The sequence below is a fragment of the Pocillopora verrucosa genome, chromosome 6 (assembly GCF_036669915.1).
Source record: "Pocillopora verrucosa isolate sample1 chromosome 6, ASM3666991v2, whole genome shotgun sequence".
NCBI lineage: Eukaryota > Metazoa > Cnidaria > Anthozoa > Scleractinia > Pocilloporidae > Pocillopora > Pocillopora verrucosa.
The window spans coordinates 5,379,338-5,405,815 of record NC_089317.1 but is presented as its reverse complement, the minus strand read 5'-3'; the positions used below and the strand labels follow the sequence as shown (position 1 = coordinate 5,405,815).

General features: G+C 39.9%; 2 protein-coding genes and 1 pseudogene across 4 annotated transcripts; 1 reads left to right on the top strand and 2 right to left on the bottom strand.

Annotated features, from left to right (window-relative positions):
* Positions 1-2,693: 2,693 nt before the first annotated feature.
* Positions 2,694-3,278, bottom strand: LOC136281650 (uncharacterized). The gene has a single exon (XM_066168322.1). It carries the CDS (start codon positions 3,276-3,278, stop codon positions 2,694-2,696), a length of 585 nt encoding a protein of 194 aa, XP_066024419.1.
* A 957-nt stretch (positions 3,279-4,235) lies between these two features.
* On the top strand, positions 4,236-10,778 carry LOC136281649 (uncharacterized; annotated as a pseudogene).
* Positions 10,779-12,014: 1,236 nt separating this feature from the next.
* On the bottom strand, positions 12,015-25,482 carry LOC136281787 (G-protein coupled receptor 83-like). Of its 3 annotated transcripts, XM_066168762.1 has the most exons (4): positions 25,397-25,422; positions 20,260-20,330; positions 20,111-20,164; positions 12,015-14,581 (listed from the first exon to the last, which is right to left on the bottom strand). In XM_066168762.1, the coding sequence occupies exon 4, from the start codon at positions 14,554-14,556 to the stop codon at positions 13,546-13,548; it is 1,011 nt and encodes a 336-aa protein (XP_066024859.1). In that variant the 5' UTR covers positions 14,557-14,581; positions 20,111-20,164; positions 20,260-20,330; positions 25,397-25,422; the 3' UTR covers positions 12,015-13,545. The 3 variants fall into 3 exon arrangements, with proteins under 3 accessions (XP_066024859.1, XP_066024858.1, XP_066024857.1); XM_066168761.1 differs by lacking the exon at positions 20,260-20,330 and having other exon boundaries at positions 25,397-25,482; XM_066168760.1 differs by lacking the exons at positions 20,260-20,330; positions 25,397-25,422 and adding an exon at positions 23,387-23,606.
* Positions 25,483-26,478: the final 996 nt, after the last annotated feature.

Genomic DNA, 26,478 nt, shown 5'->3' with positions numbered 1-26,478 from the left:
TATGAGGTTCTTCTTATGTTGAAGTCTACAGTGCTTGCAAATGAAGCCCTCTTTTATTACTGGAGGGCCATGTAGTTTCTAAGTTTAAAATAATGCAGCAACTGCATGTCACGTTTAGAAAATCACGCAATGTTGCGTGACTCTGCGACCGATGTTTTTAATTTACAGTATGCTCTGGTAGAGAAATATGGCTTGGCCGCAATCGAGGGAGTTTTTTATCGTGGAAAACTGATTTTTAGGTTATTGTTCACACGAAGGAAAAATCCATTCATCGGGCTCTTCATCTATTTTTGCACAACACCTAAAGGAAGAAAGTCGCGGATTAATTTTGCTTGGTAATTTCTAACAACTCCACTAGACCTAAAAAAAGAAAAAAACAAAATAAACCTAAAAAACGTCTTACCAGTCAAACCAGTGACAGTAGCTCTCGCACGGAATCATGTCGAAGTACCTTGACTGTTTGCAGTGATCATAACTGCACTTATGCGAAATCTGTAGTAGGAATTAACAACTCTGCGTGTATACAAACATGATCTTTAATACGACTGACGTTGGTTGAAATTAAAGAAAATAACAAACGGTTTCACTAGTTACACATTATACAACCTTAAAAAAAATAACAAAAAAAACAAGACTATAAAAATACTTATATTGTTACGGCCACAGAAACATTACTCAACCGCTCCTAGCGAAAAAAAAGGAAACGGTTATATTACATGATAAATTATGCAGGCAGCACAGAACGACAGAAGGCGGCAACGAAATGACAATAAGCGCTAATGAAACAATAAGTATAATTACAGAGTGAAAAGGCTGAAATAAATGGACCCCATACACGCAAAAAGAAAAAGAGAAGAAAAGAAAAACCAACAAGAAAAAAAAAATGTCGCACTTAGAACTTACATACCGGCCCCTAAGGGCGGAGTGCATGCGAGGCTCTTATATTATAACTGAATTAGTTCTAAGTGTCTCGTTTAAGAGTCCTCGGTAAAATAAGGTCATGAGATGGACGAAAGCCATTTCGGCGGCAAAGCTCAAACCTCTAAAAGTAGGCAAAGCTTATCAATTGGTCGGGGAGAACTTCAACAACCCTACCAAGAGGCCACGTGTTGCGGGGTGAATTTTCTGCGCTGACAAGGACAATATCTCCAACGGCCAAATTTTATGTGGGGCGAAGTCCATTTCTGTCTGCTCTGGAGTAAGGGCAGATATTCTCTAGACCATTGTTTCCAAAAAATGTCGGCAAGATATTGTCTCCACCTGCGTCGCGACAGAGAATCCTCCTTTTTGAAAATTCCAGGGGGCATTGAGGTTCTGATTGCAAAAGGAGCAAATGGCTAGGTGTTAAAGGCTCCTGGTCTTGTGAATCGCTTGAGACTGTGGTGATCGGGCGGCTATTCAAGATACTTTCTACTTCAGCGGAAAAGAGTGGCTAGGCTTTCATCGTCGGTGGTTTGCGTTTGAAGCAATGCCTGTCGAATCTTGCGTGTAGTGCGAATACAGCGCTCCCAAACGCCTCCGTAATGTGACCCATATGGGGTGTTGTACATCCACTTGATATTCTTCTGTAATAGAGCTTCATGGATTTTGTTGTGATTCCATGCTTTGATGGATTCCCTAAGTTCTCTCTCGCCTCCAGTGAAGTTGGTACCATTATCTGATCTGATCTCTTTGACTTGGCCCCTTCTCGCTATAAATCGTCTTCATGCCATCAAAAAAGAATCCGTTTCCAAGCTGTGTATGACCTCTACATGTACCGCACGGATAACTAAGCACGCGAAAATGACTTCAAATATTTTCACAAGGCTTCGATCACGGCGCACTTGGAAAGGACCAAAGCAGTCAATCCCAACAGATGTAAAGGGTGGTCGGTCAGGGGTCAACCGATCAACAAGGAGGTCAGCCATTTTCTGTTCGCATACTGGGCCTTTGCGGCATTGACAGTCAACACACTTGGAGAGTACTCTTCTTATGACGGAACTGGCTTGGATGATCCAAAACTTCTCGCGCGCCAAACTTAAGACAAACTCTCTGCCAGAATGCTCAGAAAGCAGATGATAGTGCTCAACTATGAGGTTGGTCACGTGGTCGTTCTTGGGTAGGATAATCTGATGCTTGGCTCCAAATGTTGTGGACACCAGGCTCAATCTCCCACCAACACGCAACAAGTCATTCATTCAGATGGGGTCCAAACTTCGAAGAGAGCTACTCTTCTTAACGTACCTTTTATCTTCACTCTTGTTTAGCGACTCAAGTTCCTCCTGAAAATGGAACTTCTGTACACTCTTAAGGATCTCTAGTTCTGCGCATTCCATCTCGTCAATGGTGATCAACGACAGAGAGCTGATGGGGACGGTTTCAACCGACTTCACTGGTTTCACACGCTTTGCAAATCTTCGCAAGTTTTCGCGGTACCGTAACAGCCACGCAACTGACGTTTTCAGTCGATGCCAGGAAGATGTTCTGTGAAAGTACCCAACCAAAGAGTGAACAGACTCAGATATCAGTGCCAAGAAACCTTGCCGTCTAATTTCACCTCCGGATCCCCTTCTGAGATAGTAACGGGCGACGAAGGGTCCTGAGGCCAACCTTCTTCCGGCTTTCATAGGAACTCCGGCCCCTTCTTTGGAAAGTCATCAAGGCTTCGGCGGTCGTCCCTCCTGACGCATAATCACCGGGGTTCACTGCACCTTCTACATAACGCCACTGATGAGGGGTTGAACCATCTCGATTATTGCAATTCGGTTGGCAACGAACATGTGAAAGCGTGCACTTTCATTCTTCATGTAACGAAGAACTGACATGCTGTCTGTCCAGAATACCGAATCAACATTCAGTGGCATATCTAACTCTCTCTTGAGCATCTTGTCCTGGCGTACAGAAACAGTCGCGGCTGAGAGTGCTAAGCGTGGAATCGAAACTCTTTTCAAGGGCGCAACGCGCGATTTGCCAAAAAGGAAAGAACAATGGACCTTGCCTTCATCGCTGACCAAGCGGTGGTAGGACGCTGAGCCGTAGGCAGCCTCAGAAGCATCCGAGAAATGATGAAATTGGCTTAATCTGACTTGACCAAAACCCGCTGGCTTCAAACAGCGACTTACGGTAAAAGCTGAGATCTTTGGAAGGTCCGCTAAACAATTCTTCCAACGTGAGCTGTACTCATCTGAGATCTCATCATCCCACACTAACCTTATGCGACGCAGGTCTTGCATAATTTCTTTCGCATTGAGTACGAAGGGTGCAAGGAAACCCAAGGGATCAAAGATACTACTGGCCATAGACAGGATACCTCTACGCTTGTGTGGACGGGAGTTTATACAGACTTTGAAGCGAAATGAGTCGGTCTCCACACTCCATTGCACTCCAAGAGCTCGCTGAACTAATAATTCGTCCAAGGACGTTGCGATTGTTGCTGATCCATTTGGTTATCTTAAACCACCATGTGAAAGTAAGGCTCGTAAACTGTCAAAGTGCTGAATGGCGTCTGCTTCGGAAGGAAGGGACTTTAAGCAGTCGTCCACAAAAAAATTCCTTTTGACACTGTTAATGACGCTTCGAGGGAAGCTGTGCTGATTATCTTTAGCTGTCTTACAGAGCGCAAAATTTGCACAAGCTGGCGACGAAACGGCTCCAAAGAGGTGCACGACCATTCGAAATTCTTGCGGTTCACGTGTCAAGTCGCCGTTTTCCCACTAAAGAAACCTTAGAAAGAAACCGTCGCGGTCTGGAACTGTAACTTAGTAGAACATTGATTCTATGTCAGCCATTACTGCTATCCTGTTTTCGCGAAATCTTGAAAGAACTCCCACCAGAGAGTTAGTCTGGTCTGGGCCCTTGTATAACATGTCGTTGAGGGACTTACCCATGAATTTGGCTGAGCAGTCAAATACGACCCGAATTTTTCCCGGTTTGTGGGGATGATATACTCCGTGGTGGGGTATATGCCAGGCTCTGCCTTTTTCAAGGCCATTGTGATCAGGGAGCACTTTACGTGCGTAACCCTTAGACACGATTTATTCCATGAAGGTTGTGTAATCTTTGTATCCATAAATCCATATCGGGTTCTCCATTAGGGAAAATTCCCAGCAACGAGCGAACGATAAATAAAGGGAACAATTAATTCGGCTCTATACTTAAAAACCACTCGGTCTTGTGCGGCAAGATTGGGAAATTTCTTCCACTAAATGATTAGTAAATCTGTTCCTTCCCTGATCGAGCTGGAATAAAGCAAGACAATGGGAAATAACAATTCAAGAATGACATCGGTAAGGAATTTGCATTTTAGTCAGACTTACAGGTTACAGAATTACGATTGACTTGACTTCAAAGGCCGTGTTTTTCATATTTTTTCGGACTGCAAGAGGACACAGTTACTAACGCATCGTTAGAGAAAGATTTATCACAACAGGACCTTTAAAAGCGAGATTACAGCATATACACTGTGAAAATGTAGAGGCAAATTGTTAAAGTTACCGTCGCATATGACATAATCTGACATTTTACTGATGAATAGCGAATCTACTGGCGAATCTAAGATTTGGTTTTAATGCATTCGAGTAACCTCTGAAGACGGTTGCCAGTAAGGGAGGTAGGGGAAGGGAAACACATTTCCCTTTCGGAAAATGTCGATCTTCAAAAACCTTAGAAATACCACCGACATTTTAAGGCAAACTGAGTGCGTTTTAATGTTTCATTATTTTTACAAAAAATGTTCTCCATTTCATCAAAATGATACCAGATTAGTTAAAAGGAGTGACAATTATGTATTCACATAAAACACTGTATTTGAAGACCTTTGATATATCATGGTGCATTTTAAATGTTATGTTTGAATTTTGTGTTGAAACAAAAATTGGATCCGCAAGAAACAATTTTCAGGGATGCTATCTCGCAGAATGCTAAGCCTTGCATCGAAATTCATTAGCTTTTTTCATTAAATGGTCACCAGTGTCAAGCCTGACATGCAAGCTTTCAGTGTCATGGTAGTCCTTATAGATCTTACATGCTACAAACTATTTTTTTTCCCGCAATTCGAGCAATTCTTGGCAGTGTGTGTCTTTAAATCGCCATATACTTCAATTAAAGAGTTCGACACAGTAATGAGAAATGTTTATCCGTCTATGTATGCAGCTACTTACTTTTAACAGTTCAAGAAAACCCCTAAGCGTTCTTTAAAGATGTAACTCCTCCGACAATTGAGAGTGCAGGTGACAAGTACTCGGGGATTTTATAAAAAGTGAATTTGATCTCGTCTCAAACAGTACTTCAAAGGCTTGCGGTCACATCGACCGATTATAATTCTGACATAATCCTAAGGGTTGTGTTCCACATACGGTTTTTGCTAAGCGAGAAGATATATCATTTTATTCACGGAAATTTGAAGCTTGGGCCGCACATCACAGCTTCACTCCAAGAATAGACTTAAGAGCGTGTCCACGAGAGCACCAGGCAGTCGTGCTACATGCCATCCCACCGATATCAATGAAACTTTGCCAGTTTAAAGGGTCTACCCCAAAACTAAAAAAAACAAACTGGTTTCTGTTTGGTTTTTTTCAGGGGGAGATAGACCACTCCCTTTAATCCCGCTTAATAGCAGCTGTACCCTCTCCTGCAGTCTTCGTCTAAATTTTGCAAGGTCTCTCCTTATCTTCTGCCTTGTTCGGTCAGTTTCGACTTCTGAAGGTAGATCATCGGCATCGGCCTCCTCGTCCTCATTCATATTTACAGAGAGGGACCTCGTCAATAAACCAATTTTTGTTGCGGCAGATCACCTGCTGAAGTATCGAGTGATTTCCTGCTCTATCAACCGGTCAGTCGTAGACCAAATTTCTGGCTGGTGTCGTCTCTTAAACTCGATATTTGGGAAGTCACATTAGAGGCGGTTGCCTTACAAGTTTCCTCCACTGTCCAACACACGTCTAGGATATAATTCTTTGTTGGCTGCTTTTTGTGTTTTCCAAAGAGCCCATCCAAAGTCCACCTGGCTAGTTAGGGATTGTTCGTAAGAATTTTGCCTGAGGTCCGTCCTTGAACGTAGCCATCCCCCATAGAATTGCAATGAATGGTCTTCGTCTATTTCCTCTTGATCTTATCATAAGCGGATTTTTTTTGTCAGCTTCACTGTGTTTGTCTTTGTTAGGGTGCTTTTGGATGGCAGTCAATGACTGAAACGTCTCGATACATTCTTCCTTTTAGCAAGAATATCTCGCTTTCATGTTCTGTCTGTGACGGATTAGATATAGTTCTCGCCGATACGCCGGTTGCTTCAATTTTGCTTTTTCCTCGCGCTGCTATAAAACAGTTCATACATTGACCGATAAATAAAATATTATGAAATACCGTTCAGAATTTACCTTTTCTTTTCTGCGTGCAAATCAAGGGTTGACAAAGTTTTTAAAACACTTGACAAGAATTTCATGAGGTTCACCGCGATAATTTTCGTCGGCCAGAGTCAAGACGCGCCATGCGAGCCGTCATTGCCCTCTAGTAAAATAATTTTCCAAAAGTATATGTGGCGAGCGTGATGAAACGCACATTTTTTTTCATTATTGTGATCAAAGCCCAATGATGTACCTAAATGGGTAGTTACGGTATCAAACCATTGATTATGACAGGGTGAGCTAAATTTTTCTGTCGAGGTCGACGTGACTTCACATTAAAAGCGTTTTTGACGGAACAAACTAGTGAGCATCACTGCGCGAACTGAGAGAGTAAAAACTTGTATTTATCTCCCACGCGTTTCGTCTGACAAGAGTAGACTTCATCAAGGATTTTTTCAAGTAGGGTAAATGAGCTTGTTCATATACAAAAAGTAAATAAGCTGTCTCTTATCTCTTGAAGCTAGTGGATAGAATTCGCCAGGTACGCCCACGGTGTTGATATATATGTGACATTTTCCGTTACATGTACGAGTCCGTGATCCGTTTGAGGGTCACGGATTTAGTGTAAATATTTGACCCCTCAACATCACGTAATGTCCATAGTTTACAGAGGTCTTACAACGTTTCATTACATGGATTTGCCTTTTGCGAGTAGAAGGCTAAAAGCGAATTTCTCAGGCTTTACATGATTACATGATTTCTTAATTGATGTTGTCGCAAACACGGTTTTTGGGAGTCATGAAACAAAAAAACTTATCAGGACCTAGCGTCATGTTCTAATGGAAATAAATAGCAAATATAAATACATTCTCTTGAGAAAAAAAGTTATAAATAACAGGGGTTCTCTGAAACAAATAGTGATGGAAAAGGGTTTCAGTTCTGGTCAATATTGACTTTTCATAGCCTACTTCCAAATCTGAGGGAACGCGCTGAGAGAATAAAAAATATAAATGTGTGATAATGCAAGGCAGAGAAAAAAAATACAAATAAAGAAAAAGGAGCAAACATAGGAACCCGTGTTGCAGCGTGCAGATATCTTTTGAGCCAGACCTACACACCTAAGCCCGACACCACTCAAAGAAACTCGAAAGAGTGCTGTATATAAACTGTCTCGCACGTGCACGCAGGAAAGGCCATGACAATCGGCGAAAAGAAAAGCAAATGCAGATGATATTTGCAGTCAAAAAACAGGAAAATAAGATAACAGAAGGATTAAAATTTTCTAGAAGTATCTTCTTGAAAAAAAAAAAGATAAACAATTTTTACTTCTCATGAAAGGTCACGCTGTCATACTACAAATACTACATCTACGTGGAATTTCTTGATGGTGGAAAGTGGAAAGAACATTGTCCAGTCTTATTTTCTGGAAACATGGCGCAGTTAATGAATTTTATGGGGCTATTGATATTTCCTATCAAATAAAGGGGGCAGAGTTTTCCGTCATCCGCGGTATGGAAGAGCCGAAGTTGTTACACACAGGAACTTGTACGTCAACAAGCACGCGACATGACTTCAAAATCTCCTTTCTTGTTACAGTTTCCTCATTTTTTGTGCGATAATGATAATAGACGATCAAGATATAGATTAATGAATGTTTTGTTCTGTACAAAAGCCCTATTTCCTGATTTTAGCAAATCTTCACAGTAATAAACGACAAGAGAAAGAAACGCTACGATTTTCTCATCGAGTTTTCGCCCACATGCATCTTTCCAAACGTGAAATTTTCCATTCCTACAAAAAATCTCGAAAGTTTTTCACATTTTTCACCTTTCTTGATCAATCATCTTGTATAAAGAGCCAAAAAATGTAGGTTTATTCGGTCAAGTGACCGCCTAAAGCAAGAGGTGCGTGACAGGTGTAGTTGAGAGAAACTTGTCACAGTCGCAGATTTTAAAAGGCATCCAAGACAAAAATGCGGTAGCGCCCAGATCTTTTTTTGATGATTTTCAGAGATGACATGATGGATTATAAAGGGGAAACAAGATTAGTGTTGATTGACAAGCCGTCAATCAAATTGACTGATACTTGCGGCGGACATTAACTAAGGATGGAAAAATATGTGTGCAAACGCTCAGAATAATTGGTTAAATACCATCACAGTGAGAGCTTCATACATTTTACCTATTTTGAAGCGATTTCCTTGGTGAAGACCAAGAAAAAACCGGGAGGGGGTGGTCTATCTCCCCCCGGAAAAAAACAAAACAGAAAACAGTTTGTCTTTTTTAGTTTTGGGCTAGACCCTTCAAGCTGGCAAAGTTTCATTGAAATCGGTGAGATGGCATGAAGCACGACTGCCCGGTGCTCTCGTGGACACGCTCTTAAGTCTATTTTGCCTCGATTGGGCTAGCAATGTTTCTTCACACATTGCACTTGTATACTTAACAATTGGTTTATACGTAAGCGTGCGTCCATCGAGATATGAAGTACGCGGGAAGTTTGGAGAGCACGAAAGATGCGTAAGAGTTGCTTGAGGCGTAACCGATGGAAATTTTTTTTTTCTCGAGGGGTTTGTTTGCTGACGTCATGAGCGTGCACCATAGGAATGTGAAGCACGCTCGCGCAATTGAAATTTACGCGCTATGTTATAAACGAAATTGATCTCGCCAGAGGGAACACCTGCCTTAAACAAACTTTGGGAAGGCGTGAAAACCAACATTTTAAGGGTTTGTTACATGAAACATGCACTAAGCAAACAGCTTATTAATAGATATGAACATTTTTCTGCTTTTGAAAATGTACATACAGGCTAATTCTTAATGCCTTCATCTGCCATAATTATTGTTTACTAGAGAGGTTTAGCTGCATTTCCAAGAAATTTCGGATCGATTATTAAATATAAATGAGTGCAAACATATTACAAAAAAAAGAAAGCTGGCGGAAGATGGCGTCAGAATTTCCTGAGAATCTGGCAAGCTACTAAAAGCATTTTTTATTTGCTTTTTACATTCCAGGATTACCCAAGCAAAATGATTTTTATCTTTGATAAAATATTATCAACAGTTCTCGGAAAATAGATCGTAAAGCGATGCGGAATCGAAGAACAGCATGGAAATCTCAATGAAGAGGATCAGACAACCTTAAAATTTCTGCGAGCTGCCATCTCATTCATCTCGAACGCAAATGACATGTGCGCTGATCTAACAAACGCTGCCTTCATTATATCGCAGCCAGGGAAAGAGTTTATCATTCAAGCTGGAAATGGAGATTGGGAGTTTTTCTTTTCAGAGGACGCAAAGGATGTTGTACATGGCCACTGTGTTCGTGAGGGCCCCAAACAGTTTTCAAGCAGTAAAGACTGCAATTCCTATTTCAGAAACCTTTTGTCTTGGTGGTCACAGTCACCAAATACCGACGTTCGTGGACCATTAGCCCTGACCTGTGAAGTTCAGGAACCCACGTCCAATGTTAGTACACCTCTTTAGGTTACGGAGGAAGAAACTCTTAAAACTCACTCAACTGATGCCTCGAGTCTTACCAATAGTGCCGACTAAAGACGTCCCTATTTAAATTTAAAAGGGATATTTGCTCCAGATACTAAATAGAGGGGGGCATTGGGGTCTATTAGAACTCGCAAAACCGCAGAAGAAATCATCCAAAACCACAAAAACACTAAAAATTGTTTAGAAAACGTGAAATACTTCGAGATTGCTAATGAGTTATTATGACAATTTTTGAAGATGAGGATTGAAAAATCAATCAGTTGTCATTGCGAAGGTGTTGGTAGTGCGCCGCTCATTCTGAAGGCACAATCAGACGACTGTTTGAAGTTGGTCACAGCAGATAGGTGATTGATACCAAATTGACATATCATCTCCAAATGATAAACGGAGGAAGCGAACTCACTAAATCTATCCTGCTAGCATAGTTTTTGGGTGAAAATTGCCAATTTTTTATTGCAGAGAGCCTGAAAACGGGTGTAGAAAATGATGTTTTGACATACGTATTATATCGCTATTTTTCTGTGAGTGACATCCACAGCAGACTCAGGGGGAGGGGGGTTGGGGGAGGTGTTCCTCGGAGTTCGGGGTAAGGTTATGCTGCCCACTTCTTCAATACTGACTCACGGACTAGCGATATGATGCTTCCTTTTGGATCACATACAGTAATGACATTCCATTCATTTTTCCTTTTAAGGACTACCGAAGTATCATGATATCCTACTTTAAAAAGATTGGGTCGATGTTCCTTGGAAGAAAGATTACCAAACGATGTGGAAACGAAGGACAGCATAAAGATCTCGAGGAGAAGCAAGCTGCCATCTCGTATATCTCAGAGGCAACCAACATGGGAGCAGATCTTTCAAATGCTGAATTCACTTTTTTTTCAATCAGGAAGAGAGTTTTTCATTTAGGCTGGAATTGGCGACTGGGAGTTCTTTTTTGTAGAAGATCCAAATAATGAAGTTCCCCTGACAGCACATCTGGCCCTGCCAATCGAAACGGTAGACCCAGAAAAGCACCAGGACGAAAAAATGGTTTGCTGGCCCTGCCGTCTCCTGTTTAAAAAAATCTCTGTCCTGCTACATATCGACGAAGAAAAAGATGAAAATAAAGAAAGAGGCAGATTTTGTTACTAGCTTGATATTATAGGTCACAAATAACTCCATAATCTATCAGATAATTTGAGTTTATTAGGAGTCAAAATTTATTAAATTTTATACCGCTGTCAGAAACATATCCATAGTCTTTGGCTGGTAATCTTTCGCCTTTCCCATGAAAGGTGTATTCATTTTATCCACAATTAATGCCCTTTAAGAAGTCTAAAGCTTTTCTTTATACGTGTATCTATCTTTTCGATTCGGGGAGTACTCTGAATCTTCAAGATAATAAACAATATTCCATTCAAAAATCTTACGGTCTTACTCGTCACCCGTGATATTGATATCTAATCTAGTAATATGCTCGTTAAATTGGATTTAAATTATTTGACGTGGGTGTGTCTCTCGCCGTAATGTGTGAATTTGCACCAAACACTCCACCATCGTTTGATTAATATGTGTACGCTCTTTTTTAAAACTGAATCTCTATCACAGTAACTTTGGGTTTCCTGTTATACCAAAAATAAAATCAAAAACACAAATTCAAAAGAACAGAATAGGTAACAAAGGCTAGGAAATCAACTGAAACAACTTTTTGTTAGGGATTCCTCGGTACTTCAATATTTCCCTTAACCCTTTCACACCCAAGATCTCATTAGTAATTCTCCTTACTGTCTGCCATACAACTCTTATGATGTTAGCTCTGAGAATTTGGTATTGGATCAACTAATAATCCCCTAGCTGATATATTTTTTCTCATCACTTGCCTGTTTGATATTGTATTGATCAGGTAAGGAGAAATTCTGTCTTAGTCACTCACGGGAGTTAAAGGGTTAAGTGAGAAAAATATTAGAACCATGCATTACTGCATCACGATGAATAACAAAATTTACTATCGTAAACAGAGTGAACATATGTTTACATCTCTTCTTTTTGCTTCAAAACTTTCTTCATTTTTACTTCGACTTCGGCAACAGTCTCGTTGTTGGGTGTCTAAGTAACTTCGTTAGTTGTCCATTGTATAACCTTCTGTAAAGATGCAATGAAAAAGAAAACTAGCTTTTGAGAAAACCCACACAATCAGGAGACACCGAGACTCTTAGTTCTCCTCTTCTTTATTACATTTTCTATAGCTAACCCTTTACTCTCTCTCCTTTACTCACTGTAGTGCACGCTCCAAAGTACCTTATTAGTGAATATGTGGGTAATGTGCTAACTGTCTTTGCAGAGTTTAACCCCAAGCCTCAAAAATAGAGTCAGCACAAACTATTGTTAATGTTAAAATTACAAGTTCGACCTTGCGGGCTTCTAAACTTGATAAGACTCGCACAACGACTATACAATAATCAGCTAAAACTTTTTTACGAGTGAAATTTAGAAAACTAAAAATAAAGTACTCACCACGACTAGTTTAGAGACAAAATTTCAAGTTCCAGTAATTGGACAACCAGAGGAGAAAGACAACAATGAAACCTATCGTAAGGGGGTGAGACTGGCACAATCTTTGAGTGCTAACCTTAAAAAACCTTGAATCGTAATAGCACTTCACAACACTCTCTTTTTCTATAGAGGCCTGTTCAAAGGGAGGTCGCATCCAAAATCTCCCTGTGTTTACTTATCAGTACTCAACGATTTAATCTACAAGAGCGGCTTTCAGAACATAGCAATCCGGCGGGAACTAAGAAGGCTATGACGTTCTGTGTATCGCAAAGAAATTAACTAAACCCATAACATTGGCTAATGTGTTTGGTGCTCTAAAATGCACAACTAAATGAGACATAAAACCTATATTCAGCTCTACAAGATTACACTTAATTAGACCTAAAAGCCTTGATGACTACTTCAGCAAGAAACAATAACAAGGTGATACTAGAAAAACCAAATGTGCCTTTGTTCCAGAGGTACATCAGCGAGGGTTTGCGGACACACTTACAGATTATATTGTTGCTGCCATCCTCGGAAAAGTAATATTCCCATTAAAAATCTCCTTTCACAACAACTAATTATAAACTGAAATAGTTTGTTAAATTATAATCGCGAAAACGGTATGCAAGTACACTTAACTAACGTTACCCGGAGCACTGAAGAAACATGTCAGTGTTTCCTTTTTGACCAATACCCCCATGGGGCTTTCATGACCTTTCCAATCAAACTGAGATACAGACGCTGTAAATGATCACAGAGTTTAAAAATCCCAACCAGTAGGAGAAACACCAGTTGGCTGTATACAAAGCGAGTGAAGGAATCGACCCTAGGGAAAAACGAGAACAAATCCAGCAAGTAATAAGGTAGACCACTAGATCACTAGTTTAGCACTCTCACCACACTGCCTCAAACATCGAAGAAGCAATGCCAGTATGTTTCTTCCTATATTTCACTCTGCAACGGATCCCCCTTTTTATTCTTACCAGTCGATAGAACGGTTCTTGTAGAAATTAGTCGCCATTATCAATTTCTCATGAAATTACTCGGATTACTACTAACAGTAACTTTAATGAAACCGTATATAGGTATTTGTGTTACATTAGCTAATTTGTAATACGCAAATCAGATCATGATTTGCAAATCTGTAATTTTCTATCTTACAGTTACCAAATTGGTGATAAAAGTTTCATGTTATAAGAGAGATTACATTCTTGATTCTATCTGGATTGCTTCATCTTCAGGTGGTAAGACGGCATCTGATGTTTTGATGGTGAGACTTGAAGGCAACCGCCTGCTTTTTCTACTGACGATCCTGGTAAATGCCGTATGTATCTTGGTGCTCAAAAAAATGTACAGCCATGGGTTAACGGCACTGTTAGCGTGTCCAAACCAAAAACATACAAAGCTGACAATCGGCTGTATATGTAGGTGAGCCTTAGATGCGTGAATGATTTGCATCATGTGGACCACTTGTGGTGGGAGCCAACAAAGGGCAAAGGCACAGGTAACAATAATGAGCATCCGAACCACTCTTCTCTTGGAGGTTTCGAGTTGCGCTCGATCTCCTCTCAAAGTATTCACTCCAGGTGCAACATTGAACCATAAATTCCATGCAGTGATGGTATACAGGCAAGACATAACGACCAAGGGGATGAGATAGTTGACGACGAAAAGGAGGAGGTAAATTCCTCGAAGAGCCCTATCTGGATCACCCAAGATGTAAACAGATAGCATACAATAGGAAGAATTATTGTAGTCCTCCACGGTTTGAATAACAAGGAATATGGACATGGAGACCAGTGACCCGATCCAAATAATTGGAACGGTTAGTTTAGGCTTTCGAAACCAAAGATGGCGGCTGAGGGGATGAACGATGGTATAGTACCTGTTGATCGCCATGAACGTCAGGCAGAGGATGGATGCTGTTAAAGTGACATAGGCAATGTATACAACACCTTTGCACATGACTTTTCCAAATACCCCTGGGATCATCCACAAACCACCTGTATATATTATGGAAATCGACCAGGGCATCACTACCAAGGTTACCAGCAGATCAGCGATGGCCATGTTGACGAACATAAAGCTTGTCAGTGATCTGACTTCAGGTTTCTTCCACACGATGTAGATGAGGAAACTATTCCCTGCAAACGCTACGAGCATCGTGGTAGCGTAGAGGACTGTGATAACAATCCACTCGGTATCTAGTTTCATCTTTAGCTCCCTGTTTTTTCTGTTGCTAAAGTTTAATTGGATAAAGCTGTTATTATTGAATAAATAATCAGTAAAGGGAACACCCATGCCCCCCCCCCCAAAAAAATTTTATTCGATACCAGCCTGGGGTGTGGTGAGAGGAATCGATTGTGAATTCAAAGGAAACAAAACATTTAAATTTTTTTTTTCTTTTTTAAACTAAGTTCACTTTGGTTGAGTCGATAATATTTCAGAACTTCACTGAAGCTGTGACCAGGAACGGAAATATTGGAAGCAGGAAAAGGAATGCAGCAGGACATTTTGATTTTCTTTATAAATAACACTGGTGAAAAAACCTTAGGGTGCGTTCCTTTGGGAGAATCCGGCTCAGGATTTCTAATCTGTGGCGTTCCTTTCGAGGAAATCCATTTACAGATCAGTGATCTATCAAATCCACGCTGGACAAGGATTCATCGAATCACTGATCTGCGTGATCTAAAAATTAATCATTTTCCCCAGCGGTACTCAATTTCAAACAAGTAGGTACCTCGTTCATTGACTGGAAAGACTGTTGGCTATCGCTCTACAAATTCTGCGATAAACATGAAATACAATCGATTTTGTAATGCTAAATCGATCGGCCACTGATCGCAGGCATTCAGGGTTCCCCAGTATCCATACCGTAATCAATATTTGCTTCTGTTTTAATTCCATCGTTTGAGTTTACCATGAAAAATGTGCTTCTAATAAATAGTGCGTGCTAAAGGCCCGTTCAGTAAGACGAGCCATTCAGGGAAGAACTCAATAACCCACGTGCATACACAAGTCTTAAAATAGCGCCCTTTTTGGAATTCTCTGAGAGCTCCTCTGAAACTCCGTTCCTTTCATGCACCGTGATATGTGTAACATTGGATCACAAATCCAAATCCGGATCCTCCCAAAAGAACGCACCCTTAGTAATGAAGTGATGGTTTAGCATTTCTGCAAAGATGTATTAAGTATTCCCATCCTTAAAATATATAAATACTGGTCTTCGTTGTTGGTTTGCCTTTATGACGAAAGCGTTTCTTACTTGTCATCTCATTTGTCGTTTTCCGTCTCGATGAATAAAGATAACTTTTAGAAATAGTTTTTTTATCATTTTCAATTTTCCGCACGGTTCCTTCATTTGTTCGTATAATACCAATAACGAAAATTATCAGAAAGAAACGATAACAATAACATATTCGTTTTAAGAGCGATGGTCAGGAAATATCGACCAAAATCTTAATTTTGTGGCAAGAGTTGAAAAATCGCTTTCTTTCGTTTTTTGTCCATAAATAGCTTTTAGGTGGATAAGATACCTGATGTGGATTGTTCCCGCCAAAAGCTTTTTATTTTTTAGAAAAATTAGTATATCGGTTTTTGTGGTCAGAGTCACAAAATTGGCTAATCATTTACGTGAAATTTGCATACATCAACTTGCCTCTCGTTCGCAAACAAAGTCGCACGGAGATATTTGGACACTTTATTTCAACAGAATCACTGTTCTTCTTTTACTAGAAGATTCTTTTAGAGCAAAAGCGACACTCACCGAGCAGAAATTATTCAAAAATGAGAAATAGGTTTTATGGATAACAAAAACTCCGTTTTGTTATTGATTTTCGACGGCAATATTGCACATGTGGTATAACTCCAAATTGACTTCATTCTATTTAAATCCCACATTTAGACATACATCTAAAACATACCTGGGAATTAGCTTGGGTTATTGAATGAAATCTCTATAAGGCGGTATCGAAGTTAAAGAATTTTCATGGTGGGTCGGCGGTAATTGTGTACACACTTCCAGTTTCGAAATCCATGAAAGTGGATATTTGATCCCCAAATACTCATTTTTCTTAATCCTTGTAGGTTTTACAGTCGCAAAGTTGCGTTTTTTATTTAAAGAGTGAGATAGAAAAGCCAAACTGGGTGAATTTTAGCCATTTTTAAACGCTAAACTCTATCGACCGGAGACTCCGCGTGACGAATTGTTTCGTGACTAAACGTGATATTGGGGTGTCGACCAGTCACGGAATCACAATATTAACACTGCATTTCTTGACGGCGTATGAGAACAGTGTAAGGTATAATTGAATGAGTAAAACAGCAAGTTTTGGAAATATGGCTCTCAAAATTCGGTTGCCATGGTAACGTCAATGCTGACGTACAAGTCACGACGACTTTAAAATGTCCCCAGATGATTTTTAGGAAAAGTCGCTAGGTTTGGTGCTCAAAGCTTGAGCGGTTTTGAAGTTATTCAACTTTTAAGCAAAGGGGGGCTTCAAACCCTTCCCGGTCTAAATAGGGTTAAGGGTGTGAATAAAATAGAAGGACGTATGGAATGCCACGAGTAAACGTAAAAGCTAAACCTCGCTCAACTTTTACGTTTACATGCGACCTTTCAAACATTGCCTCTATTTAAATTACGCGCCTAAAAGCTACGTGTGTATGCACGTGAAATTTACGCGACAGTGGGAATCCACCCTTATTCACCTACCTAGACGCGAGCAGTAACCAATTAGAGAGCACTCATGTAGTAGGCAGTCGAGTAACATTCATAATACACCTACGCCAGGCGTGCAACAAAATTATATCCCTTTTTCACTTTCTTATTTTACCCTGAAATCAGTCTTGTGGTACCGCTTTGCCTCGTTTAAAGCTTTCTTTTGTGTTTTTTTTAAATGAACCCTTTATTCTTAAAAGAACAGTTTGGCCTCAGCTTACCATCGCGGACTACGTGGTCTTTAACTTGTTGCCACTGCTTCAAGTTCTCAGATTTTGGTGAGAATAAAAATAGAAAATCCGCTGAATAAATTTAAACTGTGTGCAGACGCAAGGGCGACATAAAATGCACGGGGTATTAAACCTCTTCATTATCTGCGGAACTCAGGAAAAACTGACGTAGAAAGCACAAAATAAGCATATGGCATTGTTTTCTTGGATACCAGCACACAGTTTGAGGTTTACGAAATCGGTTAATTTGTGCCCTCTATCCTTATTCGTTACATTTTAAGGAAAGGCAGCAAGGAAACGGGGCCCGCTCATGCAGACTTTGTGATGATAAGGTCCCTATCCATCTTTTTTTTTTTTTAATCTTTTTTGCCCCGCGGGCCTTGTTTGGTGCCACTGTTAATAACACTATTTCCATTGAGTGCCAGTTCAGAACTTACAGAAGTCTCAATGGTCTCAGTTTCCTCGTAAGAAAGGTTCTTGGTCTCCGAAAGCTTTGTGGGCAGCTCCCCTATTTTCTGCATGTCACGATTAACCCGGCAGTTGCGACAAATACCTGTTGAGTGAATCGATGGAAAATACAGGTTTTTGCTGATACGATATAATCACTATTCTGAACAACTACGGTCTTAATTTACACAAGTAAGGGAACCTGTTTTAAAAAACTTAAATGATAGATTCTCCTGCCCTTTCATATACTTCAACTCTTCAATTCCCTACCCTTTGATACACCTGAAACCTGATAAAGGTACCCTTTAGGGGCTGAGTCTCCCTGTAACTATCTATAAGCCATCAGGGAATCTGCTTTAAAAAGCTGTTATTTTAGGAGTCCGGTGAAGGCTTCTAAATTTACCTTTTTGCTGCTACAATCACTAATATAAAATGTTAGAATAATGAAAGGAAAAGAAACACGTAAATAAACAAAGGCTATTGAATTTGCGACCGTCACGGCTACTTAATTATTGAAAAAGTCAAAATAAAAAAAAAAAAAAAAGAAAAGTGCTTACAAAGTGCTTTAATTGAAGTGTCAGATTGGACCGCCATTTTAGAGCTGGTCTGTTTGGTTGAAAAAGATGAAAAATGATGTATACATACCTGAACCAACTGGAATAAAAATTCCCAGTTTCTTCCATATCAAATAACAAGCACTTTTGCCAAGTCCTCTTTCTGCCTTTGCGTTTTTTTGGGCTTGTCCGCCGTGCTTCGAGATTGGCGGAGGAACTCGGCACAGATTCGATCCTCGACGCCACCCAATACCAAGGGATGAGCAGTGCCGGGGACAAATTGTTAATTCCGAAAGGTCTAACTCCGAAGAAAATGATGTAGATACTCTTCCCAAAATAAGTTCGATTTCGGTTTCTACGTCAGTTATTGACAAGGAAGACTTATGACCCGCGATGTCTCTTTTGCAGTTCAGAAATGGAATAAGCTCAGTTGATCTGCTCCTATCTCTGGGGTCATAAGAGCAAGAACCGCCGACTAAGGAGCTAAAAGAGCACTTAACGTCCATGATGACACAAAACTGGCAAAATAAATTCACTCCAACTTCGCTAATTAAATTTTCCCTCTTTGCATTTAATTGACTAATTCAATTTACCACGGCTAGTAAACTGCTTCGAGCTTTAGCCAACTCTGTCATTTCTTCAACAAATAATAAAAATGAATCCTCACAATTGAAGAAAATATCAATTTAAAAAGCGTCTATGATTTTTTTCTTTCTGTTCCGATTCTTCTGAAACCAAAGGAAGCGAAAAAAACAAGTATAAAAGTTAAACAGGTTAGCAGAGAGCTAATCAAATTACATCCTGATATTTATCAGGGAAAACATCTTACACTGAAAAGGAAAACTTTCACCTTAACAATAATAAAAAATAACCCCTCTTTGGCCGATTGCGTTTTTTTCAATAAAAAAGGACGAAAAGCTCACACCAGAATCGTTTTCAGCACGCTTTCGTGTATATTCCGGCCTGCCGTGTAAAAACTCCGCTTGACGTTACGGTCACGCAACAAGAATTGTTTACTCAGTCGTTGAAAAAATTTGAATGAATTACTGTCATTTCAAAACCTTCGCGTGAGGCGCTGTAAAGGAAACCCGTGCTGATTCTAACATATTATAGAGGACAACTTTAAATCCCTCTAATGACATAGTTAAAAGGAAAATCTGAATTATACCACATAGTGAAAAAAACATTTGAATTAAGGAGGTATTTGCGGGATTTTTCTCGTTTGAAAATACAGCACTTTCCTGCGCGTTGTTTGCTATTTATGAACAACAATAGAGATAAGTCATATAGTTTCTGGGAAAGTACGGCACTCACTCTATCAAAATTCGGTGTCATGATCCTTTGAATCGTTTTTCCTTGAAGACCAAAAGTCAGTTTAAAATATCAATTTCACATTTGCTTGCGGGACCTTTCGGGATCGTCGCCGGTCAAATTCGTTTTTCTCAGTTTTCTCAGAATTAAAGCGCTCCGCTTCTATTCTTAGTAGCTTTTTATAGTCAGAAAATAAGCGAAATTCATTTTTCAACTCTTGCCACTCAATGGTCGATATTTCCTGACCGTCTCTCTTAACTGGTCTTTTATTCTCAGTTTAATATACGGTAGAATAAAAAATAACACGAAAGATAATGTATGATATCTTGTTGTTGACACCGTTGGCGCATGCATATAACTAGTTTTGATAGACTGTAACGTTATTAGAATTAGTTTGGAGACAGGCAATCAGTCTGCCTATATATTCGCCTTACAAAGTCAACTTGTTTCCCTCCAAATTATTGTCAGTTACGAAGCGTTGAACGTCTCATGGCAATTCAACGTACCTGCGATAGACTGCACTGTCCGCTGTCAGCAAATAGACTTGTAGCCTCTTATTACTAAAGGAAGATTAGAAAAAGGGAAAGATTTGCATTTCAACCGCACTGATCCAAGCGTTTTTTCAGGTTGATCTGAAATAAGAAACACGGTATACCTTTGGAGATCGATAAGGTTGCTTCCCCAGAACAACGGTTTTAGAATTCAGTGGCCCGAGACTAAGGAACCCTGATGAACCAAAGAGGTTATTCTTGATCACTTCTATTTTTAATCATTTCAAAATGATTTGCTATGAATATTAATGCGGGTCTCGGTTGCATCTCTTATTGACAGCCGGACAGGAATATCAGACATAAATATTTGCATTTGGGAGTTCTGAAATGGATCTCATATCCAGCATGCCTCATATCAATTTCCATGGCGCGTACAACACGGGTTTACGTCTTCCGCTTCGAAAGTAACAAAAAAAAATACCAAGAGCTCAATTAAGAGCGCTTGTCTGTAAAAATCAGACAAATTCTAAATTTCGCGGCAACGGTGAAAAATTCAATTTCTTTCTTATTTTAATATTAGATAGGCTAGACTATAACTAAAATCACTGGATACTTTTTTGGGCAAAATATCTTTTTTATTTCAGAGAAAAATACAAATAACAAAATTCCGTTAAAATCGTCATTTTTAGCAGCAAATTATTGCACAAGTTTGAGGGCTTCGCGTTCAAAAATGAATCACTATCTTGTCTTTTTAACACTCCAATCTTCTTTTCCAACCTCACAAGACCTCACAAAACGATTTTTGTAAACACTGACTTCCTCTTTGCGTGGAAAAGAATTTAAATTCGAAAGCATACATTTCTCTTCAGTAAAAGTACTTTGTGAGTAAAGTTAATTTTCAGCATGTGCTAAACCTTCAAATGGATTAAGCTTTTGGCGGTAGAATAACGAAAATATGTTCTCAATATTACTGCAAAAATTTGTTTGGGCAAATGATTGAGAGCAATACAAAAGCTTTTCAAAGTCCGTTAAAATGCAGTTATTTGACCTTTTGCGGTCAACATTCCAGTCGCGAGGCACGCACATATTTTGATGTGTTTCAACCTATGTGAGGCCGGAAAATGTACATGGGTACACATTTCCAAATGCTCTAACCTCATTTGCCATAGAAGAAAGATCCAAAGACCATTTTACTGTGGTTATCTTGTCGCTCGTCGTATTTATAACGTCCGATGAAACTTTCTGTCAATCTGCAAACTATCACCAACCTTCGTTGTAAAACGTTTGATATCTTTCTGCACTGTGGTATCTTATCCAGCGGTTCAGTTGATCTGATCGATGCTTTCGAAAGTAGCACTACACATTTGTTGCAGTCAACTCGGTGTTGTTTACGGAGAGTAGTCACGCAATGCAAATCATACAATGGAAAGTTATTTTTTAGGGGGTAGGGGAAGGGGAAAGTAAAAAGACGTCACTCTGCTGCTCAGATTTTTTGTTCTTGTGAACATCGAAATCTCTTACATGTAAGTCGCGGAGATCAGGCCTTCGGCTTATACTCGTTAAAAAGCTAAATTTTGTACCTGCTAAAAATAGTAAGCCTAAGTAAACAAAAGCTGGTTCAGTATGGTAATTACACGATGCCTGTTGTTTGCTTAGAGGCGGGGCTTCGGACTTTGTTTTTCACAAATACACTAACTTACACGGTCAACTTTGTTACATAAAAAAGGTTGTTGTTCGTTCAAGTCGCTTATTGGCGGAGTTTGTTGTTACAACACTAGAGATCGAAAGCGTAAAACGGAAATTGTTCCTTTACTTTCATACACCAAGAATATCGCAAGTCATAAGTCGGCTTTCAAATTTACCGGTCCTCAAGATGAGATCGACCTTATTTTGTGCCGAGCGCACATATGTCGGCCTCTCTCTAGTTTAAGGTTTTAAACGGTAGTTGGGTCTGTTAACAATGGTTAATAGTACCACTCCCTTTTGCAAGCCCGCCCATTGGCCACGGAACATAGCACCCCTGCCTCACATAAGCCACACATCCCCAACACTGCGTTTTGTAGCACGGTGCAGTAAAAATGTAGAAAATGTTTTCTTGCATGCTATTAGGGTATTCCTTGCAATTTTAGTGGAAAGAAAAACACCCCTAATAAGTACGAAAGGCACAGAGCGCCAAAAAAAACAAGAATAATAAATGTTTGTCACCGCACAAAGATGACACTATTACAAAAATGTTTACAGAATAAAATATTTTGTAGGTTCCAAGAGTTCAATTCTAATAGTACTTAATTATAAGGAGTTTTACCCTTCACCTACCCCCAGTCAACTGAACCGTTGAATAAGATGCCACAGTGAAGAAAGATATCGCACGTTTGACAACAAGATGGTGTTCGACAGGGTTGGTGGTTACATGGGAAGTTATCATTTATACAGACCTAAATACGACGAACGACAAGGGAATCACACTAAAATGGTCTCTGGATTGGTCTTCTGCGGCAAATGAGGTTAGAGCACTTGGAAATATATTTCTATGTACATTTTTCGGCCACATATAGGTTGAAACATATTAAAATATGTGTGACTCGCGACTGGAATGTTGACCGCAAAAGGTCAAATAACTGCATTTTAACCGACTTTGAAAAGCTTTTGTATCGCTCTCAATCATTTGCCCAAACAAATTTTTTACAGTTATATTGAGAACATCTTTTCGAAATTCAACCACCAAAAACTTAATCCATTCGAAGGTTTAGCACATGGCGAAAATTAATTTTATTCACGAGGTATTTTTACTGAAGAGAAATGTATGCTTTCGAAATTAAATTATTTTAATCGCAAAGAAGAGCGCAATGTTTACAAAAATCATTTTGTGAGGTCTTATGAGATCGAATAAGAAGATTTGAGTGTTTAAAATACGAGATAGTGATTCGTTTGTGCACGCGAAGCCCTCAAACTCGTTTAACGGAATTTCGTTATTTGTATTTTTTTCTGAAATAAAAAGATATTTCGCCAAAAAAAGTATCCAGTGATTTTAGTTATAGCCTAGCCTATCTAACATTAAAATAAGAAAGAAATCGAATTTTCCACCCTTGCCGCGATATGTTTAATTTTTACAGACAAGGGCTCTTAAGAGGTAAAACTTATGAACACCGTTTAGAATCACAGTTTCGCGAAGAATTCAACTTACTGAAGAGAAGAAGTCCAATTCGAAAGGAAAAAATTCCTTTAGATTTCATCAATAGATTATTTACAGTTTGATCTCTTAATCGGCGCCAAAGACAGAGTTATACTTACTGGTAATATTGTAACGTTGCCGATGAAATTTCCCATAACCGTGTTTAGCTAACTCGTGACAAATAGCTTGGCCAAATCCTCGAGAGGATCACGATTTGCAGCTTAATTTTGGTCCAGAAGCGTTTGTGACGGGAGAAGCTCTCTGCAGCTCATGTAGTCAAGTCAGACAACCGTAACACTACTAAGGCAGCTAGCGTTTTTGTTTCTTTTGTGGTTATCAAGGTTTTTCCCTCTCATAACTGCTTTGAATTTTGATTGGCCATGGAAATTTGTATTGATGACTCATTCTCACGTGGCATTCCCAACCACGCAAAGAAGACAAAAAAATGTCAAAGTTCAAGCGTAAGGGAAAATTCCCAGCATGTGATGAATTTATTTTGAAAAAACAAATCAACAAATGAAATATTTTTCGAGGCGTTTGGAAAGCGCATAACTTAAAATGAATTTCTGTAAGAATTGCTATATAAAGCCTCCGGTGAAACTATCAAGAAACATAAGCAGTAGCCTTCAAGTGCCTGCATCTCTCGGGTTTTTTCCTTAATGCGGGTTCTTATGGGCGGCCGTCACCACCAAAAATATAAGGATGTCAAATAGATCAGCAAATACAAAGATGGTATAAGGATCAGCTGCAGGATAGCATAGCTAATAAAGGAATGGCATGGCCAAATTATAGACAGTCTAGTTTTCCTTCGTGAAACAGAACACCCTAAACATGAATAGTTTAGCCAAATGAGAAACGGTCTAGTAGCCCATGTTAAGTTGGAACATGAGATTGTGAAATGGACTAGCTCAATTACAAATAGCTTAGCACTCATTTGAAATACAGTACTCAAACGGTGTAGCGTTGCGTTAAACGGCTCAAGGTAACGTCGAGTAGCACAGCGTACGCACAAACGGTGTAGCGTTACGTCAAATGGCTCAGCGTAATTTAGAATGGTACAGCGTACACACATATGGTGTAGCGCTGCGGGAAATAGCTCAGCGTACGTCGAGTAGCACAGCGTACGTACAAACGATGTAGCGTTGCGTCAAATGGCTCAGCGTAATTTAGAATGGTACAGCGTACACACATTTGGTGTAGCGCTGCGGGAAATGGCTCAGCGTAATGTCAAATTGTACAGCGTACATAAAAACAGTGTAGCGTTGTGTGAAATGGCGCAGCGTAATGTCAAATGGTACAGCGTACATACAAATAGTGTAGCGTTGCATGAAATGGCTTAGCGTAATGTCGAATGGTACAGCGTACATACAAACAGTGTAGCGTTGCGTGAAGTGGCTTAGCATAATGTCGAATGGTACAGCGTACATACAAACAGCGTAGCGTTGCGTAAAATGGCTTAGCGTAATGTCGAATGGTACAGCGTACATACAAACAGCGTAGCGTTGCGTGAAGTGGCTTAGCATAATGTCAAATGGTACAGCGTACACACAAATGGTGTAGTGTTGCGTGAAATGGCTCAGCGTAATGTAGAATGGTACAGCGTAGACACAAATAGTGTAGCGTTAGGTCGAATAGCTTTGCAAAACATCAGACGCTCTATCTGAACATTAAATTTCTTAGTATTACTTGAAATATTTCGATGTTGTGGCGAATCGTCGTGGTGTGACGCGAAGGCCATGCCATTCCTTTATTAGCTATGCTATCCTGCAGCTGATCCTTAAGCCATCTTTGTATTTGCTGATCTATACGACATCCTTTGTATTTCTGCCGATATTGCATTTATTCGTTGTCGTTCATGATAGTGTTAATTAAAAGAGCGAGACTGGATTCTACCACGGTTTACCGGCCTCCCGGTTTACCACAGTTTGCACGTGTTGGTGAGCCTGAATTTTAATAGTATTACGTAGTGTTATGATGTGCATTAAATGTCGATTGCCGAGCTCTCATTTCTTTTCTTTTCTGACTCGCGCTTACTTTTCGAGTTTGTCTCGTTGCTATTTTAATTGACACTTTCAGGAACGACAACGAATAAGTGCAATATCAGCAGTGAAAAAAGAGGAGAAACTTACCGAATTGGCTCTGTTTTACGGCAAAGCGAAGTGAAGACTATTCCATACAGCGACTACGCCATGTAATGATTTCGTGTCATTTGATGACGTCATGCCCCCAGCAGATCGCTGTTCCATTTGTGGTTTGTATTTTTGGTGGTTTCGGCGAGATGCCTAGGCGGCCGTCACCACCAAAAATACAAGGATGTTGCACGCAACGCTACACCATTTGTGTGTACGCTGTGCCATTCGACATTATGCTAAGCCACTTCACGCAACGCTACACTGTTTGTATGTACGCTGTACCATTCGACATTACGCTAAGCCATTTCATGCAACGCTACACTATTTGTATGTACGCTGTACCATTTGAAATTACGCTGAGCCATTTCACACAACGCTACACTGTTTTTATGTACGCTGTACAATTTGACATTACGCTGAGCCATTTCCCGCAGCGCTACACCAAATGTGTGTACGCTGTACCATTCTAAATTACGCTGAGCCATTTGACGCAACGCTACATCGTTTGTGCGTACGCTGTGCTACTCGACGTTACCCTGAGCCGTTTAACGCAACGCTACACCGTTTGAGTACTGTATTTCAAATGAGTGCTAAGCTATTCGTAATTAAGCTAGTCCATTTCACAATCTCATGTTCCAACTCAACATGGGCTACTAGACCGTTTCTCATTTGGCTAAACTATTCATGTTTAGGGTGTTCTGTTTCACGAAGGAAAACTAGACTGTCTATAATTTGGCCATGCCATTCCTTTATTAGCTATGCTATCCTGCAGCTGATCCTTATACTATCTTTGTATTTGCTGATCTATTTGACATCCTTGTATTTTTGGTGGTGACGGCCGCCCATAGGTTTCCCTTCTATGCAAGGAACACACAGTATCCATCAATCCAATTCGAGTTCTTCATTAGGGAAAATTCCCAGCAGCGAACGAACGATAAATAATGCGAACAATTTATTCGGCTCTATACTTAAAAACCAATCGGCCTTGTGCGGCAAGATTGGGAAATGTATTCCACTAAATATTTAGTAAATCTGTTCCTTCCCTGAGCGAGCTGGAATAAAGCAGGATGATGGGAAAT

Excerpts from the sequence above, each read along its gene's own strand:
- LOC136281650 (XM_066168322.1), bottom strand. The coding sequence starts at position 3,278 with ATGGCCAGTAGTATCTTTGATCCCTTGGGTTTCCTTGCACCCTTCGTA.
- LOC136281787 (XM_066168761.1), bottom strand. The coding sequence starts at position 14,556 with ATGAAACTAGATACCGAGTGGATTGTTATCACAGTCCTCTACGCTACC.